Source organism: Alligator mississippiensis, chromosome 1 (genome assembly GCF_030867095.1).
Source record: "Alligator mississippiensis isolate rAllMis1 chromosome 1, rAllMis1, whole genome shotgun sequence".
NCBI classification, from domain to species: domain Eukaryota; kingdom Metazoa; phylum Chordata; order Crocodylia; family Alligatoridae; genus Alligator; species Alligator mississippiensis.
The window spans coordinates 158,861,061-158,883,639 of record NC_081824.1 but is presented as its reverse complement, the minus strand read 5'-3'; the positions used below and the strand labels follow the sequence as shown (position 1 = coordinate 158,883,639).

At 45.4% G+C, this 22,579-nt stretch overlaps 1 protein-coding gene across 6 annotated transcripts in view; it reads left to right on the top strand.

The window, feature by feature from the left end:
- Positions 1–22,579, top strand: part of PLD5 (phospholipase D family member 5) — a 316,921-nt gene that overhangs the window by 196,879 nt on the left and 97,463 nt on the right. For 4 of the 6 annotated variants that reach the window (XM_019500651.2, XM_019500652.2, XM_019500654.2 and 1 more), the window contains one exon: positions 872–986. In XM_019500651.2, the coding sequence (XP_019356196.1) occupies positions 872–986 (115 nt within the window). Of the gene's footprint in view, positions 1–871; positions 987–18,746; positions 18,794–20,896; positions 21,186–22,579 lie in introns of those variants that run through there. The other 2 variants (XM_019500656.2, XM_059715887.1) reach the window with 2 other exon arrangements.

Below are 22,579 nucleotides of genomic sequence, written 5' to 3'. Positions count from 1 at the left end.
ATGGTTCATGAGCTAGATAGAGGCAAGGAAACACAGCCTCCTTCTTATCAGACCATAGTATAGTTAACGGTAAGATGGACATTACATTTGGGATTCTTAATCTTAGATATATATGACTATCAGCTTTTTTGTAATGAAATATTTCATATTTGGTCTCAGTTTAAGGATGATGTATTTTAAAAAAGTTAATTAACATCTCTCCAGCTTTTAAAATTATGCATATATAAAAACAAACATTTAAACATTTTATTTGTCAGAAAAATCAATAGATTTTTACTTTGAAAGCTAAAATTTAACATGTATTCTCCTTTCAGTGAGAGATTCTCTGTTTGCTAAGATTTAAAAAAGTGGCTTGAAATAAGGGTATGAATATTTAAAGACATGTTCAGTGTCCTCAGATAATCATTTTCCTTACTAATTTAGCTGTGTACATTAAAGGGCAGCTAAAACATAGATCATTGTCCAGTTGGATCTTTTACTACAGCAGTCCTGCTCCCTTAATCCTTCAGTTCAAAATAAATATAACAGCATTTTTTTCCTTTTTTTATTTCAAAGAGGTTGATTAAACACTAAAAACTAAGTTAATGCAGTATGAAGAACTGAACATAACATTGTCTCAGTTTTACCTATGCAATACCATGGATACTAATATGAAATAATTAAAGGGCAAATCTGGGCTTTAACATAGGTTCTTAAGAAAGGATCTACGTATTTGAAGTAGTCTGTAGAGAAGGTATCAGAATAATTGTTAGCTAACTCATGTTTACTCCACTTCCTGTGTAATATCACTTGCTTTTATATATGTTTCTGCTATGTAATTTGAGTAGTTCTGTTTCTTATGAACCTTGCTCTCCTTTAATGTTCTTCCCAGGGTCAGCGGCTTTTTGAAAAATTGCTAGAATTGGCATCTCGAAATATTGAGATAAAATTAATGAGTGACATACACCACATCGACTCAAAGGTATTAAGCGACTTGAAAACAAAGGGTAAGACCAAGGTCTTTACGTTATTATACCATTGACTGCTATGTTACTCTAACTCTCCTTTTCTTTAGATTAAAAGCCTGTTAGTTCATAGACATATGAAATATGTATAAAACTATAAAATTAGAGATATTTGTTTACTAGTTCCATCCTATAATTCTTCAGCTTATTTTGGCTCAGAGTTTTCATTCATTTCCCAAAACTCTGTCACTTTAGTTGAAACAGATACAGGCAGCTTGTAAGTGGTAAAAAGGTGGCCATGTGATTAGAATTTAAAGTCAGCAGAACCATGCTAATGGTAGAAAATGCATCTTGAAATGCAGCTATTACACACTGTGGGAAGAGGTATTCTCTTTTGAGGAATAGTAAAATAACTAAAATAACATGTCAATGGTATTGACGTAAGTTGTTGCAAAATCTTGCCATCAATTTCGGTGCAAAACTTCCACTGACCTAAGTGGCTGTTCCCCAAGCAATTGATGGTAAGGTGAGACCTGTTCTGTAGTGACAGTGACAGTGCCTGTGACTGTTTTGTTTTATGATTTTGTTGTTGTTGTGGTTGTTGTTGCTGTTGTTAACCACAGTGTATGTGTCACAGATCTCTCTCGCACATGTAATTCACTTGATCACAATGCTGAAGCACTTTAGAAACTGAAAAGTAGACTATTGGTCTGAAAGCTTTTCAGTATATTTTTTTTAAAAGTAAAGTTAGATTTAGGTGCTACATTTTGTTTTGAGGCTTCTGTCAACATTTTTGTTTTGCTTTCACAATCAGTTTTATAGTTTAGGAAAGGTTATTCTTTTCTTCCTGATCAAACAGAAGTAATTCACTAGCTATTCATGAGAAACAACCTATCGACAAACTATACTGACTTTAGAGCAATATACAAAGTAAACAAGATTATTAAAACTAAGATTTTTTATTAATGACTTATCACCATATTAGAATAATGGTTTAAAATGATGACAGAACTGTAACTTTTAGGATATAACTAACTTTAAGTTTAGGATATAATTTTAAATAAAAAACAATTATATATATATATATCATATCCATCATCTCTGAAGCATATCTATCTACAGGGTAAATAATAGGAGTTAAGATGTATCAGTACAGTGAAACACTTAATAGCATATCAGTAGAAAACCACAGCAATATTGTATGTTTAAGATGAGCTGTAAGAGTAACTTTTTTTCCAAATGAAAATAATAGATAACTAGGTGTATAAAAAGGGATATATTAATGAAGCTCTCAGATCATTCAAGAAATTGCCTTTTGATTAACTCTGAAGCCTAATTGCAATATAATATGAATCACGAACTTGCCATTTACTAGTTTCCCTTTGCCAGGCATTTGCTTATTTTCACTGCGTGTCCAAAGGTTATGTTAATAGCATTATACATTTGGAAAAGGAATCCGGATCTGTCAACATCAGTCTTGTATATTTAAAGAGGAGAGTTTTCTCTTTAGACATATTGTAGAAAGGAGTATGTAGTGCATCATAGTCAGTAAAATTAGCTGAGCTACTGAAGTAATTTCTTTTGGGTTATAATGGTCTATGCCAGCCAGTTACAGAAGTGAGGTTTGCATTTACATTGGTGTTTTTGGCAATAGCTTTTATAGGGTATAATTAGGTGTGAACATAATTCTTTGTGTTGCTCCAGCAGTGATACTTGTAGGTAAAATTCTAGGCAATGAACTAAAAGATCTGGAGTTGTCTCTAGATCTGGTGGAGGTGGGAGGTTATAAATAAGTTTGCTTGAGTTTCAACCACTTTGAAGTTTGGCATGGGGCTATCACAATACTGTAGAAAAGTAAGATGATCATAGGACATAATTCCCTCCCATATTCTAGTGGTTTCTTCTCTTTGAGACATAGGGCAATACTGGTATTGTTCACTAAAGGTGAGATTGAGCACTTTCAAACAAGTAAATGCTTTAGCAATAGAAAGAACTGCATTTGTAGTGATTTATTTACACCATGCAATCCCACCAGGCCTGAAAGCATTTTTCAAAGGCTAAGGATTTTATAACTGCTCTCATGGGCAGATCTACAAATGTAAAAAGGGTGTGTAAAAAGGGAGATGCCACCAACACTTAAAGAATGATTTCAGTCCACTCCTCTCCCTGCAGTGTTGCACTGTGGCAGCAGCTGTGAAGGACTTTTTTGAGTCCCCAAGCTGGTATGATTCCCTTGTGCCCTCCCCCTAGCTCTTGACACCCCCTCTCACCCACCACAGGCACCCACTATCCTCCAATTCCCCCTTCCCCATCTCCAGCAGGGGTTGCCAATGGGTTGCCTCTAGGCATAAGAAGAGAAGGCCTGCCTGCTGCTGCCACTTTCTCTGGCTGACCTAGGGGCAAGGGAAGTCCCAGGGCTGCTCCTACTCTGCTTCACCTAGAGGCTTCTGGGAGTAGTTGCGTGGGCTTAGCTGGGGACAGTAACAGCAAGTGGGTCCTCCATTCCAGGCACTCCTGCTCTTTGCCTAGTCATCTCAGGTGTCACCCACTGCTCAGGGTCAGGTGCTGGAAGGAGAACCATACAAGCACAGCTCCCTGTGTAGCCTCTTCCTGCAGCAACAGCCACTGAAATAGGGAATTGTGGTGGAGGGAAAGGGAGCAGGGATTTATTTGCTGCAACCACCAGCAAACCCAGTGCCCTGCAAAGCTGCTCCTTACAGCCCCTGGCCTGAGCAGAGCAGGAATAGTCCTGGGACCCCTCCTCTGTAGGTCAGCTGGGGACAATGGCAGCAGTAGATGGGTTCCCCTTTCCTTTCAGTTTATCTGATAATATGTGGGCGCATCTACACATGCATTTGAATTACTCTAAGTTTACTTTGGTGTAAACTACTCCAGAGTAAGCACTTTCGGGTAGACATCTACACATGCACAGATTAGGGACCAGATTTGCTGCTCTTTGCACCAAGTTTCCTGCAGCTCTAGAATGGACCCTTGCCACCACCAAGGGGAGCTCCAGGCTCTGGCTGCAGCTGCCAGCACCTAGCAGTCCTCTTTAAAAGCCAGCCCTGCATGTTGCTCTCTGGTCGGTCCCTTCCTTGCCCAGGAGCAGTGTGCTTAACACAGGGGCAGCATGTGGCAGCTCTCTCCTTGGCCACTCTGACTCCCTGTGCTATGGCTGCTCCAGCCCCTGCCCCTGGCAGCAATGAACAGCACCCTGTGCTCCTGCTGGCCACAGCACTAGCCCTGCTGGCCTGCAGTGCTGACTGCTGCTTGACCCATGGCTGTCTTGCCCCACCTGGCTTCCCCATGCACAACGACTGCCTCCCTGCAGTATGCTGTCCAAGGGCTATTCCTGTGCAGCTGCAGCCAACAGGGACACCAACAAGGGGCTCCAGGATGCCATCCTGGGGTCTGCTGTCACCCTCCTGGGCCTCCAGCCCTACCACCTCTGGGCTCACTGTGTCAGCCAGGACTGATGGCTGCATGTCATCCAGCACACCTAGGACAATGAGCAGTGGCTGGACGCTTTCTGGCTGACCCATGCCATCTTCTGGGATCTCCTACAGCAGCTCTGGCCCAAACTGGAGCAACAGGACACTAGCATATGGCCAGCCCTTCCCGCAGACACCTGGCTGGCCCTCACCCTGATGCAGCTGACCACACCAGCCAGCCTCTGGTACAGCTTACATCAATTTAGCATGGGCAAGGCCACTGCTGGGGAGACCGCCTTGGAGGTGTGTGGCACCCTCCAGGATGAGCTGGGGCCCACTGTGATCCACATGCATGATCTTCTGGTGGTGGTGGTGATGGGGTTCCATGCCCTCGGATACCTCCAACATCCCCGTTATGTGCCCATCTCATGGAGACTGGCCCTACTACAGCCACAGAGGATTCCACTCCATGGTCCTGCAGGCCAACGTGGACCATTGTGGCACATTCATGCATGTGAGTGTCATCTGGGCAGGCAGCACCCATGATGCCCACATGTTTCACAACTCCAGTCTGCTGGGACTGGTGGAGGGTAGACGCTTCATGCCAGGAGTGCTGGACCAGCAGCTGATCACCATTGTGGTCCCACCCCTCCTCATCTGGGACCCCGCTCTAGACCCCCTGCACTGCTGCCCCCTCTGCCAGTCACTGTCCAGGCCCAGCAGGGCTGGTATGTGATCCTGGTCGCACTGCAGGTAGCTTGAGCTCTGCACCCATGTGGAGCTGGGGCAAGCAACAGGCCTGAGCCCAGGCAAGGAGGCTGGATGGTGTTGGACCTAGGGCAGAGGCCAGACCAGGGGCTTCTGGTGGCTGCTGGCACCGCAGGACCTCTTCCCAGGCCTAGGTGGGGACCTGCCAGGGGACAGGTGGGGCTAGGGTCAGGGGCTGGGCAGCAGGTAACATGAAGACAACTGCCAGGGCCAGAACGGTGTCCAGCACCCAGCGGTCATCATCTGTGGCCTGCACTGCCAGGCTCAGAATGATATCCTCTTCCTGCTAGACCTATGAGTCCTCCACACACTCCTCTGACACTGCTACTAGTGCCTGCAGAAGGACGATGTGGTTCATTGTGCATGTCTGACAGAGCTGGTGCATCCACAGTGCCTCAGTTGCAGTCATCGGTGATAGTGAGGCCACATATCCACTGCCAAGTGTAGCCTCTCCCCAGCATCCAGCTGCAGGACCTGTAGAACCACGGGGAAAGAAGCTTTTTGTGTGAGTTTGCAACATTTCAGAAATAAGATACTCTTTACCAGGGCCATGTGCTGCCAGGCCTCAGGTCAGGGATTGGGCATGCACAAATGCCCAGGGACCACAGTAAGTTGGCTGCGCAGGCCTGGAGCCAGGCAGCTGCCAGGCAAGCCCCCCATCCCTCCATGCTCCCGTGGAGCCAGCGAGCCACTGGGTGCTGGCTGCAGGCAGCCAGCTTCCCCCACTCCATTCCCAGGGCAGGACAGGTCAGGCTCCTGACCTGGGCTTGGCTCCTGGACAGCTGTGATGAGAAGCTGCCCATGTCCCCACCTTTCCTGCTGGGGGCCTCTCTGGGGACACACCTTGGGGCCAGCCCCCCAGCATGCAAGGGCTGTGCCTTGACCATGCCCCTGCTTTGCCTACCCCAGGCAATGAGCAGTGAGCTGTTTGTGCGGACTGAGTGGTGCCTGACCCGCTATGCCTGGCTGATGATGATCCTCATAGTACCTTGAGTGCATCTGCACACCTGGTTTGGTACCATGAGCTACAGTGCCATGGGGGGCAAGCTCAGGCTGCCCTGCAACCTCCACCACTTTCTGGAGAGCTACCTGGGCCTGTGCTACATGTCCCTGCCCCCTGCTACTAAGGATGACATCACTGTTAGCATCAACATGTTCCTTGGTGTGTGAGAGGCCAGTGCCTGCCTAGCTGCAGGGGCATAGGCTGCTCAATAACATCCTGAACTGTGTCTCATCATCCTGTATGCTGTTGGGAGGAACCTGAGACCGGGACAGTGCAGCCAAACAGGGCAGGGAGAGGGGACAGGGTCCAGGGGCAAGGGCAGGGCCCAGGGTGGGAGGGCTCTCCCCCCAGTGTGGGGCTTACCAGCTGTCTGGGGCTGGCATGGCTGGTGGCTTGGAATGGTCCTGCCTGTCGGCAACAGTATGTGGCTGCAGCAGGTGACCTTAGACAGTAGGGTGTGGCATGCAGATGCCTGGCCAGTGATGCCCCCGAGGGAGGAGCTGTCACTGCTGGTGGCCAGCAGTGTCATGGCTGGCCACACCTTGTGGCTGACCCTGGAGCTGCAGAGCTGGTGAGGCAGGCACTGGGGCACTTGCCAGGGCTCCCCAAGCTGCTGGAAACTGCAGATGGGGAGCTGGGTGGGAAGGGCTGCTCGGCATCCAAGGGGCCATCCCCTGGTGACATGTCACTTGGGATGCCAAGCCAGGGTGGCGGCTCGGGCAAACCACCCATGCTGCTGTAGACAGCATGTTTGCGGCCTGGGTCCTGGGGTGAAAGAATAGCCATCAGTTGCCTCATGATCTTGCTGCATGGCCAGACCAACAATTTTGATCGGTCACAGTGACCCACTGTGCTTGCAAGGCCTTGAGCTTTATGCAGTACTGCTGTGCTGACCGGTTGTGCCTGCACTTCTGCATCCAGCCTGACAGTGCCTTGTATATGTGGATGCTGGAGTGGTCACCCTGCTCAAACTCTGCTGCACTTCTGCCTCACCCATAGCAACATAAGTTTGCCAGTCCCCTCCTTGGTCCAGTTGGGGCCCTGGGTGCAGGGCACGGGCATGGGCAGGGCCGCGGACAGGGAGGAGGCCATTGCGGGTTCCGTGCTGACTCTCTGGGCCCCCTGCATCTGTCCCTGAGCTGCCAGGCCTGGACAACTGTCTGCAGTGCCCAGCACAGTGGCACAGCACAGGACAGGCAGCTGCACAAAGAGGCAGTGCCTCACAGCACCCACAGGCTCTGGAGCAGTACTGTGGCTGGTGGAGCTGACAATGCCAGAAGCTCTCTGCAGATGTGCCTGGGGGCTGACAGGTGTGGCCTGGGGCTGGAGCATCCTGCAGCACACTACAGCACCTTGCAGCCCTGGGCTGTCCAGGCTGCCATTTGGCAGTGCAGAGGCAGGCAGTGGCACTGGGGTGCAGGCAGGCTGGTGAGGCTAGCCCGTGGCCTGCCCAGGACACACACACGGCCTGGATTGCTCTCAGGCTCCTTGTTTGTTTTCCCCAGGGCTCAAAATGTCTGCAGGCTTTTAAAACCTGAGAGAGGGGCTGCCATAGAGGCAGCCCAGCCCTGGGTCAAAAGATGCTCCCAGCCCAGAGCCCTGGCCCTTTACTGGTAGGGATGATCTGGGAGACAACTTGCTCCTGGGTTGTACCTCCATGTTCATTACTGCACAGTAACTAATCCATCTTAAATTTGCTACTTGCATTTGGAGGTAGCAAATTTAATCAGAATTAAGGGGTTTTACTGCATAGTAAGCGTGTGCATGTGTAGACACATACACTTACTGCACAGTAAACTATGATGATGTGTAGTAATGTGTCTCATATAGATGTACCCTGTATGTATTATATTACCACCCCCTATTTTGACTGTTTCAGTCTATGGCACTGAAGGGTAACATCAGGGATGAGAGGGTTTTTTTGTCCTTTCCAAGAATTGGCTTTGTAGCATTCCCCCTAATGAAACTGCCGTGTTTTCTTCTCCCATTTTTAGTTTATGTATTCCCCCTAGTTTCATATAAGACTTTCTTGATTAGGAATCAAATGTTTTTCAAATGTGGTATTGTGATCATACAGATCTTTCACCTCTGTCAGGGTTAATTTTTATCCCCATGAAGTGAGAAAAATCGTTATAACTTCTGCATTCTTGAAAGGCTATAGGTTACTGTGCCATTATGAATTAGATAATCAGATATGGCATTTTAATGTAATCCTGAAATTAATGCATCTTGGATGTATAAGGAATGTTCTGCATGTCCTGCTTCTTTTGAATTGAAGGTAATTGAAAAATGAGCTAAAAATGAAATCATGGGAATCTTCAGTTCTTTAATGTTATTAACAAAAGCACAGCAAGTGGAAAACATGTCTATAGGAGACATTTTTGTGTCTCCTGAAGAAAAGGTTATCTTTATTTCCCAATGCTGCCTTATCTGTTCTTTATAATGAGCATTTCATGGGTTTTTTTGCCATGTCACACTGCCAAATATATCTAGAGCAATTACTAGACTGGTCTCCCATGATACCCTGACCATCTGCATCCTTAGAAATCAGTCAGAAATGATCCATAAAAAAGGCCTATGACTCTTCATTTGTACATGCATATTCATAAAGGTAATTTGATCTATTGTTGATTTCCTGTCTTTTCAAAGGAAAAAAATTGCATAGCAGATGGCATTTTCTTATAACAAATACCCCTTGTGAAATATAAAGCTTTAAATATATCCAGTGCTTGTCCCTTCCTGAGTTCACATCTCTTTCTGAGTTCTTTGTCTTCTTCTTAGGGGGAGACAAAGAATCATTGAGAAGTAGGGCTGGATCTCCAGAGTATATAGTCCAACTCCTTGCTTGATGCAGAAACATTCCTATCCAAACCATCTTCTACAAATCCATAATCCAACCTCTTAGTTAAACTATACAATTAGTTAAACTACAGTCCACCCTTACACAACACAAGACATAACACCCTAACCAGCCACAAATAAGGGAGACAGCAGTAGCCAACATCCTGTTTCTGTAAAAGGTTGTTAATATATGCCTAAGAGATCCCTGGAAAAGGGCCATGTCCTCTCCCGCTACAGAGGAAGCCAGACTCCACTCAAAACATTCTGCCATTCTAACAAGGATCCATGCTTTAGGGTTGTCAGTTATAGCCATTTTGGTCTAAGGACATAGGTAGGCAAGGTTCTTTGGGCAGATGTGATATCTTTTATTAGACCAACTAAATGGTTGGAAAATTGTACTTCGCAACCTTTCAGGCACAAACACCCTTCTTCAAGCACCAGTGAACTCTCCCTATGTCTGAAGAAGGGTGTTTGTACCCAAAAATTTGCAAAGAACAATTTTTCCAAGTATTATGTTGGTTTAATAAAAGATATCACATCTACCCAAAGAACCGTATCTAACAAGGATCCATTAATAATTACCCTTTGCTTGTGGCTATTGAGCCAGTCTATCCACCTTATTGTAGTTTTGTCCAGCCCACATTTCTCTAGTTTGTTTACGAGAAGGCCATGTGGAACCTTATCAAGAGCTCTACTGAGGTCCAGATACGCTATACTTACAGGATTCTCTTCAGCCACTCAAGTAGTTACTTTGTCAAAGAAGGAGAGCAAATTTGTTTGATATGATTTGTTCTTAGTAGACACATGCTAATTGCCTATGATCAGCCTTTCCTCCTCCAGATGCTTGCAAATGGCCTTCCTTAGGATATGCTCTAATAACTTCCCAGGAATCAAGGTGAAGCAATCTAGCCTATAGTTCGCCAGGTACTTTTTTTGGTTTTTGGTTTTGTTTTGTTTTTTTAAAGAGGAGTATTGCAGTCCTCTGGTTCCTGGCCTGTCTCCTATGACTTCAAAGATAATTACCAAGGGTTCCAATATCTCCTCTGCCAGTTTCTTCAGTACCGTGGGATAAAGTTCATTAGCCTTGCTGTCCTGATTTCATTACGACCCATCAAAAGGTCTCCGACTGTCTCTTTTGCTATCTCATCACTCAGCTTGTCCCCTTTCTTATCCAAATAACTCTTATGAGGTATCTTACTGAAGCTTTATTTTTTTGTGAAGACAGAGGCAAAGTAGCTGTTGAGTAGCTCTGCTTTCTTGTCATCTTCTGTTAAGAGTTTCCTCTGGCTAGTTAACTATGGATCCACAGCTTCTTTGGTCTTTCTTTTCACACCAACGTATAGAACCTCTTCTTGTTGTCATTAAACTCCTTCACCAGGTGCAACTCGTTCTTTATCTTTGCCTTCCTGATTTTGTCCCTGCAGGTTCCTGCTTTTTCCTGATAACCTTTGTTGGTGAACTGCCTATTTTTCCATTGCTTATAAGATTTCCTTTTGCATCTAAGGCATCCTGGAAGCTCCTTGTGCAGCCACATTGGTCTCTTGCCATTCTTCTTGTGCTTCCATCATATTGGGATAGTTTTCAGTTGGGCATCTAATACTGTGCCCTTTAGAAGCTTTTTGCCCTCTTAGTGCTTTTATCCTTCAGTCTGTCTTCCCATGGCACCATGCCTATTAACTCCTTGAGTTGGGTGAAATCCTTCTGTTTGAAATCTAGCATACTAGTTTTGCTTTCCCCATCTCAGGATCTGGAATTCTATCACATTATGATTGCTCCACCAGGTCTTCCCTATTGGTTAGGACAAGATCCAAGATAGATGACCTCCTATTTATTCTTCATACTTCCTGCATTTGTACACACATTTCAACATATTTGCTTTTTAATCTACTCATTTCTCTTTTGCACCACTTGTTGCTGTCCTATGGCTCTCTGGCCCTTTCCCAGAGTTGAGTTGCTTCTTCTGGTCCATTCCCCTCTGTTGTTTGCTCTGTTGGTGAAGGGTTTAGCTCAACATCCTCCTGGAAATTAGTTTAGAGCCCTCCTTACTAGATTGGTCAGAGAATGTCCAAAGGTGCTCTTTCTCGTTCTCGTCAGATGGATCACGTCTCTTTATAGCAGTCCTCCTCTCCAGAACATTCGCCCATTGTCAAAGAATACGAAGCCTTTATGTCAACACTACCATCACAGCCACATGTTTATTTGTAGGATACAATGGTCCCTGCCTGGGCCCTTGCCTTCCACAGTGGGGATGGATGAGAATACCACTTGTGGTCCATGCTCCCTAACCCTCCTGCCAAGAACCTTGTAGTCACCCGTGATCTACTTAGTGTAATTCCTGGCAGTATCATTGATGCCTACATGGAGAAGCAGGAAAGGGTAGTGGTCTGAGGGACTGATGAGCTTTGGCAGTCTCTCTGAGATGTCCTATGTTCAGGCTCCAGGCAGACAACACACCTCCTGGGACCCCAAATCTGAACAAATTGGTTCCTCTGTCCCCCACAGAATAGAATCACCAAACACCATCACTCTTTTCCTTTTTGATTCAGTGGCTCTAGAGCCCCTGGGCCTAGGGCCCTGTACTTCCTGCTCTCTAGGCTGTTGAGTCCTCTGTATCATGCCTGTAGATATCCTCTCCTCTGCCTTTCTCTTGGCTGTTATACTGCAGAGTGTTTTACAGCAGTGGCAGACCTCTGCCCACTTCTGTTCAATTCTGGGACCCTTCTTTCTTCAAGTAGTCACATGCTGCCCTACTCCTCATTTCCCTTTGGTCTCTCCAGGACCAACCTCTCATAACTCGTGTCCAAGTAATCTTCATTTTCCTTGATGCAATGCAGTGTGGATACCTGTGTTTACCCACGCATTCAACCTTTGAATCCTTTCCTCCAGGGCAGACACCAACTTATAAGCCATACAGATGAAGTGGTCTTGACCCTCTGGGGGGAACACAAATATGGCACGTCCCATGCAGGTCACAACTGCTGACCTAGCCTCCATAAAAAGGGTGTGTGGAGGAAAAAGAAAACCATACCACAGAAACCCACACACCAAACACCCACACCTTGGTCCTTGTGCACAGTCACACACACAGAGTCCCCTGTTCCCTGGCTCCCTCCTTGGGCAAGCTCCCTCTCTGTTTACCTGTTCACTGGGGGCTGCCTTTTTATAAGACTGCCTAGGTTAGCTGCACCTCACAATTAGCTAAACCCAGCCTACAAAGAATAAACTCTGTCAATCAGTCACTCCAGAGGGGGGAAGAAAAGAAAAACAATGTGTGCACATGCACGCACACACACCCACACCAGGCACTAGGTAAACACTCAAGCACCAATCAGATACCCAAAGTCACTAGCTCCCAGAAAAGCCTCCTCAAGGCTAGCCTAATACTGAGTTGCTTATCTCAGAGCAAGTGCTCTCTGCTTACTGCTTTGCTTACTGCCCTCACTGCCCTCTGTTCCCAAGGAACTGCCTTTTTCAGCCTGTTAGATGTAAAATAATAAAATTCATTTTCAGGCTGCATTTAGATAGGAAAGAGTATGTTATTATTTCATAGTATTGTTCTTTCTTTTAGTATATCAGTACTTCAGAGGGTATGGTTTTGCCCTCTTGAACAGTTTTTAATTCTTGCAGTATGATTATATGTGTGTGTGTGTGTGTGTGTGTGTGTGTGTGTGTGTGTGTGAGATATCAAATATGCAATGCTCTCTCTCACTCTATAGAGAAAGAGAACATTGCATATTTGATATCTGATGGATTCAAAGGGCTTATATTATCAGAAGTTTTCCTGCAGCAGTAAGAATATTTGGAAATGACCATATTTCCCAAATCCAAGATAACTTTACATTTACAACAACCCCTGCAGTAATTAAATTGTATACATGAAAAGTTATGTTGTTATGATTTTAAACGTCTAGAATCTAAGTAGTGGAGAATCATCTTAAATTCGTACCCCTCAACATTGTGGCAGTGAGGACAGCATCTTGGGGAGGGCAGGTGGCTTGACCCCCACCCCTTGCCCCCTGCCACTTGTTTCCCTTTGGTGCCTGCCCCCTTGCTGCCTGTCCCCTCTGCAACTTTTCTCACTGCCACTGCCTCCCCTCAGCCATCTGCTACCCCTTATCCTGCAGCAGCCCTAGCTCTGGCCCTGTCCATGCAGCAGTGGCAGCTCTAGCCCTTGGCTGGGTTGGGGCTGAAGCTGGAGCTGGAACAACTCCCCTGCCACTGGGCAGTCTTACGCCCTTCTCCCCCCACTGCATAATTTTCCCTATACTTTCCCCTGCACCTTGTTGTCTCCCCCATGTCCGTCCCCCCTCCCCCACACACTACATGATCTTTCCTGTGTTCCCCCACCATGAACCCTCTCCCTCACAACTTCACAAGCCATCTCAAGGCACCCTGGCCATGGCCAGGCAGCAGTACCACCAGCAGTGACAGCTGTTCTGACTCTGGCCCTGGTACTTTAATCTAAGATGAAACTCCCCCTCCCCCCCCCCCGAGTTAAAGGGAGGGGGGGAAACCTCATCTTAGATTTGAGGAAATACTTTAAATAGATTTTTTAAAAACCAGTAGGACTGCTGGGCAGGATGAAGATCGTATTCTGTCCTGTCTGTTGAGGATGGTCCATCAGGCAGCCAAGAAGGAAAGAGTCACAAGGCCAGGAGAGTGTCATGTTGTGTAATCACCTGTTTTCAATCACTTCTGGTAACATGTCATGTTGTAGGCTCAGTTCACTGAGTCAGGAGCCCCTTTAACAAAAAGGTTTTTTTTATTCATGCCAGTAGTACCCAGACAATCATGGAACTCTTTGTTTGGCTCTCTCAAGCTCTGCTCTTCTATTAAAGGTATAAAATCTTCACATCTCCCTTTTCCGAGTTGAAAAACACAGCCCAATTCACCAATAGCAACATACGTACAACAATTCCAATTTTTAACAAAATGACAACTTTCAATAAGTTTTTGCAATACCTTTTGTGGTCTTGCAGATCTGCAAGGCATCACATCAATCTCTGCATTGATCAGTCTGTTCTTTAGTCTCTGTGGTGTTTCACTCAATCTGTCTTCCATGTCTTTCTCTGCTTCAGACACTGTTTATTCATTCATCTGTCTTTCCTTGATGTGCTGCAGGTGTTCCTATGCCATCTGTAGATGTTTCCTCTTCGGCAAATTGCCTCACAGAATCATGCATTCAGATAGTTGGAGGGGAACTCAAGAATCATCTAGCCCAACTCCGTACAGGGCAAAGGTGTTATTATTTATATTTCACAAACAGTAAACAGCAAAGGTAGTAAAAAAATCCACTATTTGGGAAGTCCCTACTGAGAGAAAAATCAAGGGTGAAGAGCCCCCCACTTCTGGTGTTGTGACTGTGGTGTCCAACTTTCTGGCCCTGTGGGCCAGATAAGTAATATGCTCTGGTCCATGGGTGTGAACTAGCCTACTGGCCTGCCTGTGCAAAACAGCCTTTTCTCACATATAAGATCCAGCTGCTCACCAGCTGTGTGCCAATCTGACCCCACACACCAGCTCAACTTTGGTCTGGAAATTTGACAGCAGGGAGCTGCAGTAATGCTACCACTACTCCTTCACCACCAAATGTTTGGACTTGTGGGGACACCCATGGCCTGGACAACATGGTCTCAGTCTGGAGGTTGAGCACTCCTGGTCTAGAGCATTCAAGAACCCAGAGAGGTTGCAGTTGGAAAAGTGCTAGACCACAAAGTAGAATAAGGACCCTTTGAGCTTCCAGGTGGCTCTCTTGCTCTTGCAAGTGTCTTGTATCAACGACTGTCATGTGGATTTTGTTCATTTGCCAGAGACTGTAAACATGACCAGTCTAAAAAGAAGCTTGATAAGAAAGAAACTGCACAGGGGGAAGTGGGAAGTGGGTGGAAGCTGTTGAAACTGAGAGAGTGGGATGAGAATTCTGGGCCAAAGTCACTCCCCTTATGTAAAGCCCAGGGATACAGGCTCTGAGTGAAGAAGCTTAGCATTGCTGGAAGGTGAAATTCATTTCCACTTCAGTGAGAAGGTGACAGGCTGCCATGCAGTTGTAGTTTCTGCATGTCAGTAGTTTTGATCTCACATGTAAAGAAATCTGAAGTCCATCCCTTGTCTTCCATCTCTTGTCCTCCACCTACATAATTTCTTGCCACCCTTGAAAGTGTGGCACATCCTCAATTATGCCCATTTGGCTGCAGAGCTATCCAGCTCCGCATCCAGCTTTTTAGGGAGGTTAAAAATCTGCAGAGCGCCTCCACCCAGTGATACCTTTGTCTTTTGTGAGCCATAGTTTTCACCAGTGGTTGTGTTCTTTATATGCCAGGGAGAAGATTGGAGAGCGATCGAGTGGTTTGAGTAACCAGACCCATCTAATAGTGCAATCCCAGTGAAGTTATGACTGGAATGAATTTGAACAAGAATCTCTTTGAGGATCCTTGGTACTTTTATCAGCCTTATGCTCTTCCTGAGCTTGCACCAGTCAGTGATAGAGCATTCTTCAGTTCTCCAACCTTTGTCAGATAGCTTTTTTCCACTTCTTTCCCCTTTAAAGTCAGAAGAGGGTTTGCTGTTTCTCTCTCGGGGACAGTTGACAATGATTAATCCCAGTATAACAGTCACTAGAAGCCAAATCAAGCTGTTTCATTTATGAATGTAAATTTATAATTGAAAAAGTAAACAAGCCTAAATAGTCTCCTGGGTAAAGTTGCCAAAATAATTATTGGACTGGATATAAGCTTTGATATTGTTTCTTCAAGTCCTGTGTAATATAAATATAAGTCCTAGGGTAATATCTAGGTTTCACCGAAGTCAGTGGTAAAAATTTTGATTTCTGTGATTGAGATTTTACCCCTTGTTTTCCATACCCATGTGTATATCTCCCCAGTGTATATCTTCTGTAAACTGAAACTTAGCCTGTAGTCAGAATTTGGTACATCAGATATATAGCTATAGCCTTCTTTATTCTTCCTGCTTTCTGACAGTTGCTTTTTCCAGACTGTTTTCAAAGTTATTGTTTTAGCTTTTTCTCAGCTGCTGTGTTGTGGTTTCAGTCTACCAGATTGAAATATTTCCTATACCCCTCCTACTCCTTGTGCTTAATTATGTATTGGTTTTTGTTCTTGAATAGCATGGAATATTATTGTCCCCAGTTAGCACTTTGTTTTGTCATTTCTTATGTGTATGGAATCTAAATCTGCTAGTAATTATGATCTTATTTTAGCAGATAGAGAATGTTAATGCTTTTTAAGGGACAGTGATGGATTTGCTTTTGAGATTACCTCCCCCCAGCTCCCTTTTTACTGGCTATTATCTTATACCATTCATTATGAATTATTTATATATTTGCATATTCATTTGTATTTATTTTGATTGAAAAAATATAAGAGGGGAGCCTGTCTTTGCCTGTGCACCCCTAGCCCAAATTATACCAGAACAAAACAAAAATCATTAGTAGCCAACACCACGGTGTAGCTAAGGAAGCCAAGGTGGTAGACGTTGAATGGCTCTATAGAGACCTAGAAAAAAAGTGTTTTACATATCAAATTTAATGTTTTTGGTTACTTTTTATGTTTCTTTTTACAGTTATCATGCCTATATGTTCATAGCACTTTGCCTTGAGGTCATAACTATATTTCTTTTCTTTAAGGTTAGATGTGATAAATGGGTGATAGAAATTTGGGAGTCTCAATATACAAAAGGTTGAGAGCATTTATTTTAAGGTTCTTGTTCTTTATTGTGAACTTGGATATGATTTCATGTCAAGATTTTCATTAGAGGTGATTCTGTGTGTTGCATAACCTAGGGCTCTAGATTCTCACTTCCATTTAAGGAAATTACAAGACTTCCCTTTAGTTTAGAATAGTTAGACCTAAGATGGGTAGCAGGATAAATCCTTGAATACTTAAAATGTTGTTAGAAAGAGAATAGTGATAAATTATTCACTGTGATCACTGGGGCAAAGACCAGAAAAAATTGGGTCAATTTGCAAGAAAGATAATTTAAGATAGATGTTAAGGGGAAAAAAATGTGAGTAAGGATACATAGGAAAAAGCTACATAGGGAGGTTATAGAATTTCCTTCACTGGAAATTTCTAAGGACAACTATCTGTTAGGGACAGTCTAAGTACATTTGGATACTGTCTCAGAGTAGGGAGAAGGAACTGAAGAGCTAATAAGGTCCATGCTAGCCTTGCATTTCTATGACTGTGAAATGACAGAAGCATCGCTTTTTTATTTTTTCCCCTCAAGTAAGCCTATAGGTCAGGGATGGGCAAAATACAACCCACGGGCTAGATCCAGCCTGCCAAGAGATTTTATCTGGCCTGTGGTGGGTACTTCAACTCTGCCCAGCCCAGGCACAGCAGGCAGCCTGGGCCATAATACATGCTGCTGGTCACACTGCCCCTGGTGTGCAGGAGGGCTGGGGCAGCATGGCAGCTAGACTCAGCTTCCTGGCAGCTCTGGTGGTGGCAGCTCCTTACAGCTGCACTGCCAATATCGCCACTGCTGCCAGACCTAGCCTTGCTGCCTGGGCTCTATTACCTGGGCATCCATTGCATCTGCCCTGAACCCACCACACCAGGCAGGGAGCGGCGTCTGGGAGCAGGATAGGTGGGTGGGGCCAGGGTCAGGGCCAGGATTGAAGGGCCATGACAGTGCAGGACTATGCTGGGAGTGGCTAGGAGCTCTGCCATCCGTGGCCCCATGCTGTCACTACCCTATGATCCCAGCCCTGGCCCCTGCCCACCCATCCTGCTCCTGGATGCTGCTCCCTGCCTGCCTGCCCATAGTCCCAACCCATCCACCCAGCAGAGCGCACCCTGCCTGTGGGTGTCCTGGGTTGGTATTCATAGAGACCCTGCCCACCTGCCAACTCTGTCCAGTGCCCTTCATCATGGGTGCAGGGCTGATGGGACAGGATGGAACTCAATGTCTCACTTGTTGTCCTTCCCCAAAATCCTTAGATTGGCCGTAGGCCCAACGGTCCAGTAAGGAACAGGAATTGATTTCATTAGGGGAAGGGGAAGGAAAGAAGGATAAAAATAGTTTCATCAGCTTGCCAAAATATGTGAAGGCTGGTTTGTCTATGAATTATCACTGCCTTGCCAAATTTTGAGGACAGAAGAGTGAATGGTTTTTCTTCCTGGCAATTACCTGTGTGGCACTTCTTATAAAACATGGGTTCGAAAAATCCTTGCAAAATGTACAAAACAGTGAGTTTTCTTAGAAAGTTACTCTAATTTATAATGACACAATCAACTGCTTTCAATCCATGGTGCCCTGTGAGGGGGTAAGGGAAATACCACGTTGAGGTCTGAAAGCAGAGGGTGATGTTTAATTTGCCAGGAGCTGTGCTTTAATTTTGTTACTGGTCTGAATATTTTGTTTAGTGAGTCTTTTTTTTGTCATTATGTTTGGCTTTGCATGTGCTGAATGGGTATAGCAGAGTGATAACAGGGCATGTCCTCAACTCAGTGAGGGGGGCTTCAAGCTCTGCACGGCACCATTAAAATACCAACATTCAAAAGTATGGATGCTCCATGGGAATGTCAGAATGCTCATGATAGCTGTGGCTTGGCTGATAACCCAAGGGCGAGGGGAAACTTAATTCCAGTGCTAATCCCGTTCATCCCCTCCTAGCCCAGGATCAGTGGTGCAGGGTATATAGGGGAGGTGGGGCATGCACTGAAAATTCCCACCCTTTTGAAATGCAGCAATAGCAGCAGCAGCAAAATCAGGCTCATTTTCTCATTCACTTTGCAGGGAAGAGTGAAACAGGATCCTGTGATGAGGTGGCAAACAGAATGGGGGTAAGTTATCCTGCAAGGAGAAAATAATGTGGGCATGATAGAAATAGCTGTTTTGTAGATTTAAGGAGAGTGATAAGAGGAGAACAAAACAAAAAAGATCCCTCTGATAGTCCCTTGGAGCTTCTGTATTTTGAATGTTGACAATTTCCAAAATTCTGCTCTGGCCACACTTTAAGACTGGGGTTTCTAAGAGTAGCCAGTGGAAATCCCACTGCCAGAGCCTTTGGCATTTAGTTTGAGAATGAATCTTGATTTACTGACATCTAGGTTTGGTCCTATTCTATTATTTCTTCATATTCCCCAGATACGCACACAGTAAAATAGATTTGTGCTTTGGATTTAGTTGTTATTACTTGTTAGTAGAGGTTATTGTATTCTGATTATATATGATACTTTTTACTGGTGTGTCCCATGGTAGGATTTGCAGTTTGTGCCAATCAATCAGACCACAAGTCCAAGCAGAAAGGGGTTATTATATTCTGCATCAAACGGGGCCTGAGTATAACTTTGCTGAGGGAATACTATGCAGCTGGAGGCAGAGGGAACATTTTCAAAAGTACCCAGTTCTCACTTTCAAAAATAACCTAAGGGCTACATGCACAAAAGGAGTTTAAAGAGTCAAATGTCCATCATCAATGACATTAGTAAAACTTCCACCTAACCCTCCATCACCCAATTCCCTTATTGCCTAATTGTTTGCTAAAACATGCACAAAACTACCTAAGTCCTGAAAGTGTTGCACTCAGCATCTGTCTTATATTGAACCTGTGTCTGGATTTGCAAATGAGGTATTTCCTCACCTGTTTCACTTGTGAAACTTGATCCTGTACATGTGCTCAGATCACATCTAATTCCTTGTGACAGGGAACATGCTTGGGGCCAGGTCTCATGCCAGCCTGCCCACCTGTCTCTACAGGGCAGCCCACCCAGTCTCCTGCCATGACTTTTATTCCCATAATCTGGTGATATAATGCAGGAGGCTGCCCATTCCCATCCCTGATGCCAGGGGGTGCTATCTGTGGCTCCGAACCTTCCCTACACCTCAGCCCATGCCTTGCAAATGGCATCCAGATTAGGATTACTCCCCGGTCTGAGACTGGAGCAAACCCAGTCCAAAGATGGGCTCCATTCATCCTCACATTCACTCCACCCCCCTTTTACAGGGGCCTCTGGTATTCCGCCCATTACTGGGCCACAATCCACTGCCCTTGCTCCTCTTGTGTGGCCCCTCTTGGGCCGTCACACTTCACTACTTGCATGCTGGCCTCACCATTCAGTCCTTTGGTTCCCACGGGTTCCTCTACTCTATGTGACTCAGCCTTATGCCAAACCCTGTGCTGATTCTGCCCCAAGCCCCTCATTGGGCAACTCTACACCATGCCCCATCCTGGGGTCTCCTTCTTATACTTGCAACTAGCTTCTCACAGGGCTGGCTCTTGTGCTGGCCTTCAGGCTTGCTCCAGTTCGGTCCTACTCGGCATGCCCCTGGGACTGCCCTTCAGGCCTACTCCCCATTCAGCCCTACTCAGTCCCCTCACATGCACAGCCCTTCAAGGCTACTCCTGATTCAGCCCTACTCTGTGCGGGGCCACACAGCTACGCTCCCCATGCTATCCCCTCCGGGGTCTTCGGGATCTTGCATCCCTGCTGGGCTCAAGCACATACCCATGAGCATACCTGGCCCCACTACTCCCACAGCTCTCATGATTACCCACCAGATGATGGAGGCCGAGGTTGAGGTGCCCCCACCCACCTTTCACCAGGGAGGTAACTGGCCTGGCATTTCCTGGGTGCTGCCACACTACTAGGAGCCCCACCAGGCCACCCTTTTCCAGCGGGGTGCAGTTTTAGGTCATGCCCAGGACCACGAGCCTCCTGCTCTTACCTTCTAGATGTTCCTGCTGCAGCTAAGCCAGGCAACGTTTCTGTCTGAGCTGGCAGCAGCAAACTGCAGTCTTTTGCTGCAGTCTTTTTGGTTCTCAAAATGGCTGCTGACATCAGGCACCTGCTAGCTGCCTGACTCTGCCCTTAAATGGCAAGCAGCTGAGGGTGCACTGCTACACTCTTCCCCTAACAAAGCCTAACTGGAGGAAGAGGTGTAAAGTAAGTGCTCTCCATCTTATCTAGAAGCCCAGTCAGTAGGAAGTTGGAGCATTCACATGGGAGAGCTGAGTTCAAACCCCTCCTCAAACTGTATTTTACCCCATACCTCACAGGAGAGTGCCTTACACACCCAGCTGTAGGGTATTTTGGGGGTGCCCTCAATACCTTCTGAAACTGCCCTCCATTACTTACTATATTTTCTCACATATAACACACCCCTGAATAAGATACGTGCCATTTTTTTGAAAGGAAGGATGGAGAAAAACAAGATATTTCATTGAAAACACTGGTAAGTATGGTATTTCCCTAGGGAAAGCACAGGCAGCTGCAGTTGAGAGGCAGCAAAACATTGTGGTATTCTCCAAGCTGTAGGGTACTGCAGATACTGATGGCTGAGACCAAAATGCCTGACTTTTGTTCTCAAGCTGAGCTCAGTGGGCTGCCAGTGTTACCAGCTTCTGCAATATGAGCTTCTTCCAGGGGAAAGAAAAATTGTCCATAGCCAACAGATAGGGAGCCCTGCACAGCATAGGCACCCTTACTTTCTCCTTCCCTCACCAGAATCAGATCAGGGGGCAGAGAGGAGTACTGGGTGGTGCAGTTGCTTTGATTCCTACTCCATTTAAACTGCCTGGGAGGTGCAGTAACATTTCTATTCAAGCAGTGCTGAGGGAGTCAATTGACTTCATCACTTATTGTAGTTTACCTGATTTCTGATAATCTTTCTTCACTTTACAGGTGTTAATGACTCTCCTTTTTTAATGGTCTCGATGTTCCATTAATCAAGCTATCCTTTCTTGTATAGTTTTTTCTGTCTGGTACCCATTCCTGGTAATATCTCTCCTATTTCACAGCCCTGCAGACAGTTATTCATTTTACCTAAAAACCTTAACTCAGATGTGATAATATTAATTCAGGTAAATATTGATTCAGATTTCAAAATGATTAACAGTGAAGTATTGGATGCACTGTCAAGATGCTCAAGAAGGCTAGACTTTGTTTTACAAATGTGAATAAGAGAGGTATATTTTACAATAATGACTACAGGACTAGTGAAACAATAACTTTTGACTTTGCCTAGTTCATTGTGTTTTTTAAACATAATACGTAATCTGTCAAATTGGTGCACATTCAAATAAGTTTTATTTGGTTTTGTTTTGATGTTAAATTGAATGATATAATGCTGGGCCCCTAGCGTCTTGGTAAATCTTCTAGTTTTTCTTGATCTGGAGAAAAATATGTGTTGTATTAGGTGATGCGCCCACCCTGCCATCTGCACATCCCTTTGCAAAATCCTAGATCCACCCATGTTCCTGTCATAGGCTTGTGCAGCAGAATCCACTGTCACTATTTTATGTCTTAAAGTATGCCCCTCAATTTTCAGCAGCTGAAGTTTAGGAACAAGGTGCATATTGCATGAATGAAAATATTGGTATCAATTAGGCTAGAGTTAGACAGATAGAGTATGAGAATGATGCTATTATCTCTAGAACTTACTCTACTGCTTTTTTGCCTCTGTCTCCTGAGCTCTGTTTCGATAGGACAGACCATCCTTGGATTTTTAAAGTAATGTGTTGGGCACTTAACTATAGGGGAGCATTCTTGTTGGTGCATCCCAGTGGGAGATAGATGCTTCCCTAGTGCATGAAGTGAGAGGTGGAGTTTAAGCAACCCCCCTCTCTT